Here is a 15,181-nt window from a genome sequence, read left to right on the forward strand (position 1 = left end):
TTCGCTGATGGGTTAAACAAAGAAATTTACCAGCATTGGGTGAACCGTAGACCTCCCTGTAGACTGCAGCCCTGGTATGAAGTGGCTGCTGATGTGGAAATTGACCTGGCCAGGCTGAATTACCAAGGGGAGAGTGAGGGTGAAAAATCCCCCACTGCCAACCTCCCCCCCAGGAGCCCTGAAAGGAGGGAAAAGTGGATCTGCAAACAAACCAAAACCCTTCATGTGTTTCCGCTGTGGGAAGGAGGGGCATCGTGCAGTTAATTGCTGAGTCAAGATGACCTAAAAGGCCCCCCCTCAGAGAGAGAAGAGGCTGGAAAAACCACCCAGCAAGAGGAAAGAACCTGCCCTGAAGGGGAAGGAACCTCCTCAGCGTTTCAGCCCTGGTGAAGGGAGGGAGGACACCCCCAACTCTTCGGAAGGAAGTGACTCTGACGATGAACGCTGGGTAAGTTCCCGATCGGGACCCATGACTATTCCAGTTGAGCTTAGGGTGCCCTCTTCTGGCGTTTAAGAAATAGGGTAACCACCGGCCATAAATCCATTAAAAAAAAACCAATTCGCCGCTAGATTCTTCTGTTCTTTGGTTTCAATTAGCTTAAGTTTTAGTGCGGACCGTCTCTCTTTGAGTAATAAAATCAGCTTACCAGTTGAATCCACTTAGACCATTCTTAGGGGCAACCTGCATTTTCAGTTAGCATACAGCTAATCCAGAAAGGAGTTGGCAGGAGGGGTTAATTCCAAGCCCCCCCAGAGACTTTGCGAACGTCTCTGAGGTCACTGGATCTCCCCTCACCTTTCACTGTCTTCTCCGGGACAGCTAGGGTCCGATGACCCGTCCAAAATTCCTTCGGAATAGGGGAATTTCAGGAATAGCCTGAAACTCCGTCTTCTCACTGCTAAGCCCCACCTTCTTCCTCTGTTATTTTTCTGTGTTTCAGCACGAAATGTTTCGTGCATTTCAGCACAAAATGTTTCGTGCATTTCAGCACGAAATGTTTCTGTGATTTTTAACCACCGTATTTTTGGAGTATGAGACCCACCTTTTTTTCTCAAAAAAGAGGCTGAAAATCTGGGTGGGTCTTATACATCGAATACAGCATTTTTTGCCTCCTGAAGCCCCTCCTCCTTCACCAGAATGGCTATGCATACCCTTGTGGGGGCTTTCAGAGAGCTCCTGGGGGTTGTGGAGGGCAGAAATGAGCAGACAATGGGCTGTTTTTGCTCCCCCCCCCAGCCCCCAGCAGCACTCTATAAACCTCCATAAGGCTATGCATCTGTTTTTTTGACAAAAAACGGGCCCGTTTTTGTGAAAAATGGACTGTTTTTTCCTCATTTTTTGCGTCCCCCCTCCCCCGGAGCAAGCCCCTCCCAAGGCTATTCATGCCTTTTTTTGGGGGGGAAAGGGCTGTTTTTGGGAGGTTTGCAGAGTGCAAAAACTTTCTTTTTCCTTTTGGAAAGCTCTTTAACTGATTGATGAGAATTACATTGATCAAGTGTTATGCCAGCAGAAACAAAGTCCTAAGGTGCTGCAGATTGTCAGCGATTTCCTTCTCCAGCACATGGATATATACACCTGGAAACATCTACCTACCTACCTACTCTCTCTCTCTCCCTACATACCTACTGTATTTGTCCAACTCTCTTTATTTCTCTCTCTCTATCCCTTTATCTACCTACCTATCTCTCCCTACCTACTGTATTTCTCTCTCTTTCTTTCTCTCCCTCTCTTTCCTTCTATCTACCTACCTACTTTTTTTTAAATTTGCCTCTTCAAAGCCTTGGTGCATCTTATACTCTGGTGCGCCTTATACTTCAAAAAATATGGTAATGTTCTTTTCCCCGGCTGCCACTTTCCCATATAAACTTGAAGAAGTTTAGGATATCAGAGGAGAAGTTGCTTCTAAACTTTAATTATCCTGGTTTTTGAAGAAGTTTAGGACCTCAGAGGAGAAGTTGCTTCTAAACTTTAATTATCCTGGTCTTTGAAGAAGTTTAGGACCTCAGAGGAGAAGTTGCTTCTAAACTTTAATTATCCTGGTCTTTGAAGAAGTTTAGGATCTCAGAGGAGAAGTTGCTTCTAAACTTTAATTATCCTGGTCTTTGAAGAAGTTTAGGATCTCAGAGGAGAAGTTGCTTCTAAACTTTAATTATCCTGGTCTTTGAAGAAGTTTAGGATCTCAGAGGAGAAGTTGCTTCTGACTGTAATTATCCTGTCTTTGAGACCTCTTCTGCTACTTTTCCATTAGTTGTCTTTGATGTAAACATCAGACTGAAGCAACATGGAAGGGATCTTGCATCAGAAAAGGATAAATGACACTAGTTATGCTGGTTGTTTATCACAGGTTTGGAGACAGGCAGGAGATGTGCTCTTGGATATATCTTTCCCTTTTTTCCTAGGTTTCTCTTTGTCCAAATCAGGAAAGGAACTGGCATTTCCCTCTTGTGCTTTTAATTCTTCTAACTCTTCTTGTGGTTTAGAAACCGAGACTTGGCTGATTCAGCCTAAAGAGGGATGGATCTTGTGCTTCTCCTTCTGATGCTCCTGTTTGTGCTAACCCAGAGAAATTCTGGGAGGCTCAGAAGCAAATGCCCACCGACTTTGAAGCTGAATGAGAGAGGAACTCCATGGGACTTGTACAGGGCAGGAGACCATCTCATTAGTGTGGTTGTCTCTGCAACCAAACCTTCACTTGAGCTGTTACAGTTCAATGGTGCTCGTTATATTTCTTCTCTTCCGTAAGTCATGCAGTGTGATTGAGCTGCATTCCCTCCATCTGCATTTCTAACACTCTTCTTCCTTTCTTCTTCTTTCACTTGTTCTTAAATTGCAAGGCAGGTGTATGTTCTTCGATCCTTTTGATTTCTAGGGCTCTCCCATTTTTGCCTAATTTGTGTAAGTCTCAAATGCAAAGATGGGGCAGAAGGAACTTTAAAAATAACCGAGAAAAAGAGACACAGAAATCCAGATGACGTTCTTCTTTTCAAGTTCTGAGTTCATCCTTTGAATTCTGAATTCTATTTCATGCACTTTTTGAAATGATTTTAGTTGCCTCTGCCAACGCATTTTAAATGCCTCTACTCATAGGAATAAGGAGGATGTAATTTCAAGTGTGTTTTGTTGAATGACTTATTCATCCATGTTCTAGCTTTAATAGTGGCAATACTTTAATAGTTGAATTATTTTGAATCCTAGTTATTCCAAATATGAAAATCAGCTCTACTACAAATAATGAGATATTTGTGACTATTAACCTATTGGATGACTACCAATAGTCTCAACACTCATAAAAATTAAATTCTATATCATTTACTTCTGGTTGTAATCATCATTGGCTTAAAATTGAATAGGGCTGTGGAGAAAAAGAGGAATATTTAAAAAGCATTTTGTTGTTCCTGTTTATGATAATGATGATAACATAAACATATTTGCACAGTACTAGAAAGATTAATCTGCCAAGAATGCTGCCTTTCATTTTCGGCATTCGATTCATCAAGAAGGATCCGCAGCTCCTGGGCAATCTCACACTTGGCTACAACATCCATGACAACTATTTGAACACCCTCGTCACTTCAGACGCCTTGCTGGACATGCTCTCAACTGGAGAAGCCAATGTTCCCAACTACAGCTGTGGAAGGAAAGACAACCTTTTGGCTCTTATTGACGGAGCTGACAGGGACATCTCCATCCAGATGTCAACATTAGCAGGAACCTACAAAGTCCCACAGGTTTGTGTATGTCTTTCTTTCTCTAGTAAAGGAAATGGGTAGGTGACTAATAGATCCAACCATACATATGTTCTATGGAATTCAAGAGCTGCTTTTCACCATGGCAGTTGTAGCTATATGGCTAGATATTGGAATCCACAGTCTAATCCAATCTACTCATGATCCCATTGCTTTGGTTTACTTGTAAAGATGAGGAGAGGCTTTATATCCTATAAAAGTATCTTCTGTATAAAAGCAAAGTGCAGCAATTACAGGAAGCTTATGTTTTGTACATGGTATTAGCCCAAATACCACTTTATGATCCCTTGGTAAGGCCACACTTGGAATACTGCATCCAGTTTTGGTTTCCATGATGTAAAAAACATGTTCTAGACACTAGAGAGAGTGCAGAGAAGAGGAACCAAGATAATTAGGGTACTGGAGGCTAAAACAGATGAAGAATGATTGCTGGAATTGTCTAGTTTAATGAAAAGAAGGACTAGGGAAGACATGATAGCAGTCTTCTGATAGCTCAAGGGTTGCCACAAAGAGGGAGTCAAACTATCCTCCAAAGCATCTAAAGGCAAGACTAGAAGCAATGGGTGGAAACTAATCAAGGAGAGATACAACCTAGAAGTAAGGATACATTCCTGATAATTAGAACAATTAATCAGTGGAACAACCTGCTGCTCCAACAGTGGAATAACAGAATGCTCAAACAGTGGAATAACAGAATGCTCAAACACTGAAAGTTTTTAAGAACAGATTGGACAACCATTTATTTGAAATGTTGTAGAGTTTCCTACCAGGGGGTTGGACTAGAAGATTTCCAAGGTCCCTTCCTCCTCTGTTATTCTATATTCTAAAACACTTCAGTTGAGATCTGTAAATATTGGTTTCTTTGTGGTAAATTGTAGTGCTACATACGATCTTGTTAATGTTATGTTGTTTTGTAATCTGAGTTGTGATTAGGGCTAATCAACAACAGACTAATATTTTCTTGAGAACAAAGTGGGATTAATTAAAAGCTAATGTTTTGGATTTGACATGACCCCCAATATAACAAAGCATTCTTCATTGGGGGGTTTTCAGATCAGTTATGGATTATTTTCAGAGGCTCAGCGTGATAAAAGTCAGTTCCCCTTTTTCTACCGGATGGCACCCAAGAACGTGATCCAGTACCCAGCAATCGTCCAACTGCTGCTCCATTTCAGATGGACCTTGATTGGTCTCTTTGCTCCAGACACAGAGTATGGGGAGAATTTCATGAGGACTTTAACTCCTTTGCTTCTCAGCAATGGAATTTGTGTTTTTATATCTCAAAAAATGTCAATGACTAGACTTACAGCCCCCCTCGGGGATGCCATCCTTAAATGGAAGCAAGTCAATGTCTTTCTTTTCCTTACAGACTATAATAGCATGTCTAATGGATTTCAGAAGGTCCATTTCATGCTTGAAGGTTTGCCACCACCCATTGAAGGGAAAATCTGGATTGTCACACTCTTTGAACAATTGCCAAAGGAAATTCAAAAATTTCACAAATACATCCATAGTATTTGGAGTTTTCGTGTTCAGGAAAAGAAATGGCCAAAGGATGATGCCTTTGAGGAAATTATCTTTGTGGAAGCGGCATCAAAGTCTTTTCATTGTTCTTTTTCAAAGCACATCTTCTCTGTCAAAGGCCGGAAAAGATGTACCCAGAAAGCGCCACTAGACACCCAAAGGAAAAGCAAATGGTATAAGATCAGAAATGACTACCATTTCTACAGTGTCGTAAAGACTCTGGCCCATGCCTTGAATGCTTATTCTTCCAGATCCAGAAAGACAATGAAAGAAGGCAGAGAAATGTTGATGTCTCAAAAGCTGCAGCCATGGCAGGTATGGGGGCCCAACAAGGACCCATAAAAACTTAGTTCCTTTATAGAACTAACCCAAATGAGGCGGGTGGATGGGACTTTATAAAGCAATTTGTACAACCAATGACCTGCAGGTTTGGATAATCTAATTGCTCAGGGCATAATGATCAACGTACAATGACAATTATATTTTGATATTAAATGCTGCTCATAACCTAACCTTACAAAGAGGTAGAATTAGCTCATCTCATTATGTTCTCCAAGTGATGTACTGGAAGAAGATTGTCTGGTAACTTTATAAAAATATATCCATGCTTTCTGTTAATCCCTTGTTGTTGATGACCTTCTATGTTTTTGTTTCTTTGTTCATTTTATGCAGAACATTTACTATAATTGAGAAATTTGGTCAATTATATTTTCTCAGTATGTATTTTGTCAATACATGATTGGAAAAAATTTGCTTGAACATTATTCTGCACTTTAGGAGGTAGTAGGAACACTTTTTCTCCCAACTATGAGTATTTGAAAGTTATGAGAATAAAATAGAACAGAACAAACAGAACAGAACAGAACAGAACAGTACAGAACAGAACAGAACAGAATAGAATAGAATAACAGAGTTGGAAGGGACCTTGGAGGTCTTCTAGTACAACCCCTTGCTTAGGCAGGAAATCTTATACCATTTCACACAAATGGTTATCTAATCTCTTTAAAGCTTCCACTGTTGGATCATTTACAAGTTGTTCTACTTATTAATGGTTCTCACTGTCAGGAAACTTCTCCTTACTTCTAGGTTGCTTCTCTTCTTCATTAGTTTCCACCCATTGCTTCTTGTCCTGCTTTAGAGAATAGCTTGACTCCCTCTTCTTTGTGGCAACTCCTGAGATATTGGAACATTGCTATCATGTCTCCCCTGGTCCTTCTTTCTATTAAATTAGACATATCCAATTCCAGCAACCGTTCTTTGTATGTTTTAGCCTCCAGTCCCCAAATCATCTCTGTATTAGAAGGATCAAATGTGAAAATATTACATGGCATAAGAAACCAAGTTTTTCGCAGTTAAAAGTCATGGATGTTTCTATTATAGTTTCATTCCTTTCTGGAGAAGAATGAGTTTTGCAATCTTTCCAACATGAAAGTGTACTTGGACCAAAATGGAGATTATGCAGCAGATTGGAATATCATGAGCTTGGTGGTTCTCCCTAAGGAAGATCCCATCAAAGAGCAACTGGGGAGATTTGAAAGACAGAGACTTTTTATCAACCAAAATGCTGTGTCACGGCTAAAGTTGTTCAAGGTGAGTGAAATATTGACCTCTTTTTTTCTGTTTTCAAAAACTTTGGGACCCATTTCAAGTATTCTGAGCCTGGTCCCCAGACCTGGTTACAATTCCTAGCTATTCTCATCATTATATTTATATATCTATGCATCCTTATATGCCCCAAATTTGTAGTTCTGTTTTTATATTCTCAATAATTTTCTATTGTAAGTATATTTCATGTTCCCTCTCCATTTTTCCATAACTTGACTTAGGTTACCCTTAATTGTCTTTAAATAACAATCCTTACTGTTCAATGTTTATTACAATTCCTTTAATCTACTATATAGTATAACAAGCATTATACATCTCACTTTGTTCATCATCTTAGGAGTTCTATATGTGTCCATATTTCATATACTTTAACCCATACTTACTGTAATTGGCCTTTCATTGTCATATTCAATCAATCAGCAACTACGTTTTGGTCGCCACAATGTAGAAAAGATGTGGAGACTCTAGAAAGAGTGCAGAGAAGAGCAACAAAGATAATTTGGGGACTGGGGACTAAAACATATGAAGAACAGTTGCAGGAATGTCTAGTTTAATAGAAAGAAGGACCAGGGGAGACATGATAGCAGTGTTCCAATATCTCAGGGGTTGCCACAAAGAAGAGGGAGTCAGACTATTTTCCAAGGCACCTGAGAGTAGGAAAAGAAGAAATGGGTGGAAACTAATCAAGGAGAGAAGCAACTTAAAACTGAGGAGAAATTCCCTGACAGTTAGAACAATTAATCAGTGGAACAGAAGTTGCCTCCAGAAGTTGTGAATGCCCCAACACTGGAAGTCTTTAAGAAGATGTTGGATAGCCATTTGTCTGAAACGGTATAGCGTTTCCTGCCTAGGCAGGGGGTTGGACTAGAAGACCTCCAAGGTCCCTTCCAACTCTGCTATTGTATTGTACTTTAAGTTTAATTATCATATATAAAAGTGAATCACATACCTCTGCTTTACAATTTCCACATAACAGTTTCATATTTGTCCACATTCCATATATTTTTACCTTTATTTAAATATCTTTCCATTATTATATTCAATCAGTTAGCAACTGACTTTTATTATCATGTATAGGAGCAAAGCACATATCTCAGCTTTATATTTCCCATATAACAATTTCTAAATGTCTGATTTTTTCCTAGTAAGTCTTTTGTCCCACTTCTCTATTCCTGTCTTCTCCCTTTTCTTTGTTTTGACATGTCCACCATCTTCAATTTTCCCCAAGCCACTGTTAAACCCAGTGAAATATTTTGTCTGCTTTTTTATTTTCCACTGTTTATACCCTTTCATTATCCCCCCTCTTCTTCCTTCACTTCTTCCTTCACTTCCTCTTTCTCCTCAATATCTGACTTCAAAATTCTATTTAGACTTGATTTTAAAGATATATGCATTTTTTTATAATTTCACATAGTTCTTCAAATTCCCACTTTTCCATTATGTCCAGTTCCAAAGTTACATTTAGTTATACAGTTCTTATTTCAGAGTTCTGGTCCACCTTAAATGTAGCTAGTTCAGCTGATGTGGAGAGGAAGAGAGGTGGGAGCCATCTTGATCCTTTGTTCTTCCTCTGGCAACAAAAAAACCAGGAAAAAACCTTTGTACTTTTCTAGCTTTTAATTTTACCCCCCCCCTCTTGTTACCTTAATGTCCAGTTCCAAAATTACAGTTAGTTATACAGTTCGTATTGCAAAGTTCTGGTCCACCTTAAATTTAGCTAATTCAACTAATGTGAAGAGGAAGAGAAGCAGGAACCATCTTGATCTTTTGTCCTCCCTTCAGCACGAAAAAAACTTTTGTATTTTTCCAGTTCTTGATTTTATTTTTCCCCCTTGTTACCTTCCACCTCTCATTAGTTATAGTTGCTCAAAATATATTAATTGGAGCAAACTCGGATACAGCCAAACTCCAGTATTTTTCTCTTCGCCTTCTGCTTTTCCAATTTCTGATTTATGGCAATTGGTTAATTAAATTTTCCTGCTAAGAGTTTGGCATTTCATTCGCCACACAGGCAAGATTAGGTTTCAAGCAAAGGCTCTTTTTGAGCTAGTGATTCAACCCTCCATTTTTCCCCTTCTTTCTTTCTTTTTGCCAAAATCCCGATCTGTCCATCAATATTATCTACACTCTTATGGTTCTTTGCCTTTTCCAAATTCTGATTTATGACTGTGGGTTAATTAGATGTTCTTACCAGGATTTCATTTCATCTCTTGCACGCTATTGCTCAGTTGCTTTGGCCTGAAGTAAGCTTCTTGTGCAGCCATGTTGAGATGCTGCCTCCCTGATTCCGATTCAGAGAGCAAATCTCCAACCTACAAGGGACCTGTTGCAGTCCCTCTGGGTCTGATGAGACGCTTCCCCTTCTTCATCCCCCCCCCCGAAGGTTCTGATCCAAAAAGGATCTTGGAATTAGCTTGTCAGACACAGTTCATGTGAGACTTTTCAGAGCTCACACCCCTTCGTGTGTCCAGGTGGAGAACTTCCAGTCGAATCCTTCTTAGAAATTTAGTATTAGTAAGAGCCAAGGTGGCGCAGTGGTTAAATGCAGCACTGCAGGCTACTGCTAGATCAGCAGGTCAGCGGTTCAAATCTCACCGGCTCAGGGTTGACTCAGCCTTCCATCCTTCCAAGGTGGGTAAAATGAGGACCCAGATTGTTGGGGGCAATATGCTGACTCTCTGTAAACCGCTTAGAGAGGCCTGAAAGGCCTATGAAGCGGTATATAAGTCTACTGCTATTGCTATATTGCTAAGTATGTACATGAAAACTTCCATTTTCAATGTATTTTGACTCTTCATATATTTTCTTTGGTATACCCTTTTTTATGTTTAGCCTCTGCCTCAGTCCAAATGTGTGGAGAATTGTCAGCCTGGATTTTTCAAGCATGCTCAGGAAGGAGAGCCAGTTTGCTGCTATGACTGTGTTCCTTGTCCAGAGGGGACCATCTCCACTCAGGAAGGTGGGTGACATGAGAGGCAAGGGGACTGGATTCATCCAGAGCATTTACATTTAAACCAAAGCGCTTTTTTAAAGATACATTTTCCCCCTTACTGACATATTTTGTAATGAGATGCTTTTAAGACAAAGCAATTGTCAGTAGTGGATTGGCTGAGACCCAAGAAAGGGTTCAGAAATGAGCAGCAAAGATGATGATGTCAAGACTGACTCAAACTTTTATCTATATTCCACTTCACTCCCATCTTGACAAAGGAAAAGGTGTTGGTGGATTGGAATGCAAGGGTGTGGGAGATGGCAAGCATTGCAAGTTCCCACAAGCCATTGCTCCCCCTTCAAGGACACCCAGAGCAGATGTCACAGTGTGACTGGCTGGTTCCCATAACAAAATAAACAGAAGTGATTGGTGGATGTAATGGACTGTGGGTGGCCCATGGGGAAAGGGAAAATGAACTTTGCATGTTTTTATGCAGGAAGCCCAGAGCTGGTTTTGCTTCTTATGTGCCAATGCAGATTTCTTCAGTAAAATGTATGCTCTTTGTAAAATAAAGTTTCTTTTTTTTTTATTCGCCAAAGGGACAGTTGACAGATAAGGGGTCTGGAGGCTAAATTGTATCAGTTGAAAGCACTAGGTATGTTTAGTGTACATAATTTGAACAATTAAAAATAATTTGCTTTTCATTTTAATTATCAAAAGTAAAAGAAACACAAAAGGGAGATAATAGATAATGTAAATGTCAGCATTCCAAATACCATGCAGAATTAAATCAGAGTCGAAGGCAAAACTATGCTTAAAGTTCCAGTTTAATAAGGCAGGCATGTTGGCATTGTGCTGTGGGATTCTAACTCGGGAAGTTACATCAGAATCCCACACAATTAAAAAAGTTCATGATTTTGTCCTCACACCCACAGTCCATCACATGGTCCAATCTTCTTCTTCCACGCTGGCATCTCCACCCAGCTGCTTCTGGTCAGGTGTGAAAGTGTGGAGACAAAGGATGACCTTGGCTTCTAGTAAAGAATGAAAAACAATACATTCCACAATTCTACTCCTTCTATTCTCCCCTCCCGTCGACTATACTAATGAAACAGCATAATGAAATAAGAGAAAGTGTTGGAGGCCAAAATTCTAAAAGGAATATAAATGCAGGCCTGACAGTAAAAGGAAGAAAAATCCTAAAGCTACTTGATTTAATAGTAAATATGAGAATTAAAATGAATACAAATCAGGAGTTTATCCCACAGCTGTCACTCTAGTAGAATATTGAGTGGGAGTCTCCAGGGATTAGCATTAATCCATTTAATACTGGATGTTTACATTGGAAGGGGTGGCACAACCTAGGATGCATGGGATGCATAATTTGTTGACCTTGAAATGTCAAAGGAAAATCTATAATAGAAGTCTTACTTTCTGTTTTCTCAGATACTGAAAAATGCACCAAGTGCCCGAATGATCACTATCCAACAGAGAACCGAGTCCAATGTATCCCCAAAAGAATAACCTTCCTATCCTACGAAGAACATCTGGGCATCATCTTGGTCTCCTTTGCCATACTCTTGTTCTTAACTACTGGTCTTGTTTTAATAATATTCCTTAAATACCTTGAAACTCCCATTGTCAAAGCCAACAACCCCAAACTCTCCTATATCCTCCTGGTTTCCCTCTTGCTGTGCTCCTTGTCCTCCTTTTTCTTCATTGGTCGTCCAAGAAAAGCCACCTGCCTTCTCCGGCAAACGGTGTTCAGCATTGTCTTCTCAGTAACTGTATCTTCTGTATTGGCCAAAATAATCACAGCGGTGTTCACCTTCCTGGCCTCAAACCTAAGGAACAGGTTGACAGGATGGTTTGCAAAGAGATTGGACAACTCTATCATTCTTTCTTGTTCCACTGGCCAAATTTTAATCTGTGCCTTATGGCTGGGAATTTCTCCACCATTCCCTGAATCTGACCTGCATTCCCACTCTGGAAAGATCATTCTTCAATGCAATGAAGGTTCTGTCATCATGTTTTATGTTGTTCTCAGCTACATGGGTTTCCTAGCTGCCATTTGTTTCGTGATAGCTTTCCTGGCCAGAAATTTGCCTGGGGTCTTCAATGAAGCCAAGCTGATCACAGTCAGCATGCTGGTCTTCTGCAGTGTTTGGATCTTCTTTGTGCCCATTTACCTGTCCACTAAAGGAAAGCCCATGGTGGTCGTGCAAGTCTTCTCCATCTTGGCCTCAAGTGCTGGTCTGCTGATCTGCATCTTCTTCCCCAAGTGCTACATCATCATCCTGAGACCAGATCTAAACACTAAGGAACATCTAATGATAAAAATAGGGATATGATTGTGAAATTGTTTCTTAGGCTCATATCATGTAATTTTTCATTGCAGTTATTATTGTGTTTCTTTGCTTGTTTGCATCTGTTTGATAATAAAGTTTACCTAAAATGGAAGAATATAAAATATAAAGAGTATAAGACTGTTCAAATTAAAAACCAGGATAACCTTCAAACAATAAAAAATGAATTAATAATTTTCATGCAATCATGGAAGGACTAAAAAAGAAATGCTATTCACATCCATATACACCAGCTGCAAAAGGGATAAGACAATAGAATAGAATAACAGAGTTAGAAGGGACCTTGGAGGTCTTCTAGTCCAACCTCCTAATCTAGCAGGGGCTAGAAGACCTCTGAGGTCCCTTCCAGCCTTATGATATCATGGTCTATGTTCTGTGATAAAGAGAACCAGCTCATGATACTCCGATCCCTCATGTAAATGTACATTGTGTTCAAGTTACAATGATAACATCATGTGCAGGTCAGTATTAGGATACTTCATGCTATTATACTTCCATGGACCAACTAAGGAGACTCAAAGGTTTGGCTCAAATTTTCTTTTCAAATACTTTCAGAGATGGCATCCATCAAACCTAAGAAGGTTACCCAATTAAATCAGAATTACTACTATAACTGTTAGGGTTCTGGGTAACACACCCATAGCAATCCAATCAATCAGCTGCTCAGCTTCAGGGGTGACAATAATACTTTCTTAGTAAAGGATCCAACTGGTGGTACTAACAATGGACTCTGGCCTTCTGGAAAAGTCTTGCTTGAAACCAATTTTCCAGGTTTCTCAAGAATAAAATATGTCATTCCATTTCATTCTGGATTCTAAAACTCACCTCATATCTCCCTGGCCCAGAAATTTTAATGGGTTTAAAAATAAACTACATAGAGGATTTCTTTCAGTTTCAAGCTACAAGATTGTCCTTTAAATGTGGAACTGGTGATAACTCAGTCAGTATTAAAGATGGTTCATATTGAATCCAGACTGACGGGAATCTGAGTGTTACCAGCAACAAAATATTGTAATAACCAGACACAGCAACTAAGTAACAACTCTGCAGGCATCCTCTCATCTAGGAAAGAACTGACCACTAGGACAATATCACCAGATAATAATTGGCCAATACAATAAGGGAGGAGTAAGATGCCGTTATCTCTTTTATTCACGTACATGGTCCTGAACATGATCATGGCCCTCTCTTGGACTGATCTTCTAGTTACCACTTATATTTCGATATATTTGACAAAAATAAACTCTGGGCAATTTTCTAAGCACCTGCTAGTTTGAGAAATTGGTTTTCCTGGAGAGCAGGCAGACTTCTGTAGAGCCCTCTGGTGAGAAAGTGGGGAACACACAACACACTGATTTAGCCACAAAGACTGGCAGCAAGAATGATTAGTCAATAACGCAAGAAGAATGCACCAGTATGTGTGGTCTTAGATGGGAATCCTAACCGGAAGCCACAGGGGCCTCTGCCAGGATATCCCTTTGAAGTTGACTCTCCTGGATCTTACCAAGAGATCAGGATCCCTCTTTGAAAGAAGGGATCACAAAGAGACAAGGGAGGGAGTATTATGGAGACCATTCAAACCCTCACAGCTTCCAGGCACCAAGATAGAACTTCGATGGCACCTTCAATGACCATAGTCCAGGGTCACAAGGCAAAACATGGATATCCTGTTAATCCCAGATCCCAAACTCTCCCATAATCTCTACAAACAGATCCTCATGGATGTTAAAGAGCAGATGGGAAAGAACTGCCCCAATTAAATCATCAGGTTGAGTTCTGCCCCCAATAACTATCAACTATGGAAGCATCAGAACCACAGAAAACCAATGCCCAAACTCCTGCTCTTCAGTCAGTAGGACAACATGCAAGTATTCATCTTCCAATTATGCTAAGGTCATCCAAGATCATAGACTCTCTACTTTCTCGGACATAAAAAACTGAATCCCAGATAATGTAGCTGGTTGAGGCCCCCAGTCACTACCATGGAGTGTCCAGGTGTTGCCTAGCCAGGAGCTGTAGGAGCTTCTTCGAAAGAATTACTTTAAGGTTTCCTCTCCTACGTCCTGCAGGGAATGAGAAACTCCCCTTGTAACAAAGGATAATAAAGAGGGAAGGGGGGTATTGAGGAGAGCATGAAAGATCTATAACATGACTACCCCAACTGTGCTCTAATCTGGATAAATTTATTATTCTGACATTATTAACCATTATGTACACTGAGATTTTCTACACTGGAGACAAATTCCTTTTGTGTTTAGTCACACTTGGACAAATAAATGATTCTCTTCTCTTCCCTTCTCTTCCCTTCCCTTCCGCCCCATCCCATCCCATCCTGTCCCATCCCACCTCACCCCATTCTATCCATTCCATTCCATTCCATTCATATTCTATTCTATTCTATTCTATTCTATTCTTGTATTGGTGTGGAATTAACTTAAAATTTAAGGGTTACGGTCTGTTAAATATAAAGGTGTCTACTAGTCATATTAGTAAATTATTTCATTATTTCACTCCCTTGATTGCTTTTCATTTAATCAGAAGACAAATCCGCTTTTCTTGTGGATTTACTCTCATGACTTCTTGAATGCCTTTTAGCTCATCCATGTTCCTAAGAAATACAAACAGCTCAAAGTGAATTACACACAAATACTTTGGTAATTGAAACGGCTGTCAGTTGTGGGGCTTTCCTTCTCTCCTTTGTCTCAAGAGTCCCATGACCCACCAAGTGTGATGGGATTCCCCAGAGGGGAGAGTCACATGGAAACAATCTGATGTAATTCTTCAGCCTCCCTCCATATTCTAAGCAGTTACCAAGGCATTGGACAGGTCATCCAACAATGGAGATGGGTATTATTGGCCTTTAACAATACCAAAGACCAAGAATGGGGGAGACCTTGCCCAATCATCTCTGTTAATGTTGAAAACCAGAGAAGAGAAGATTCCATCCAAAAGGACATCAGAACTCTTTCACCTGGGGGATTGAACTTTCATCCTCCAACCTCAATTT

At 40.1% G+C, this 15,181-nt stretch overlaps 1 protein-coding gene across 1 annotated transcript; it reads left to right on the forward strand.

Moving 5' to 3' along the window:
* The first annotated feature begins 8,315 nt into the window (after nt 1-8,315).
* On the forward strand, nt 8,316-12,244 carry LOC148047277 (vomeronasal type-2 receptor 26-like). The gene is made up of 3 exons (XM_087708027.1): nt 8,316-8,330; nt 9,709-9,835; nt 11,255-12,244. Exons 1-3 carry the CDS (start codon nt 8,316-8,318, stop codon nt 12,157-12,159), a joined length of 1,047 nt encoding a protein of 348 aa, XP_087564153.1. The 3' UTR covers nt 12,160-12,244.
* Nucleotides 12,245-15,181: the final 2,937 nt, after the last annotated feature.

This window comes from Thamnophis sirtalis, unplaced genomic scaffold (assembly GCF_051295495.1).
Source record: "Thamnophis sirtalis isolate CommonGarterSnake01/CBP01778 unplaced genomic scaffold, rThaSir2_p1.2 scaffold_3, whole genome shotgun sequence".
Lineage (NCBI taxonomy): Eukaryota > Metazoa > Chordata > Lepidosauria > Squamata > Natricidae > Thamnophis > Thamnophis sirtalis.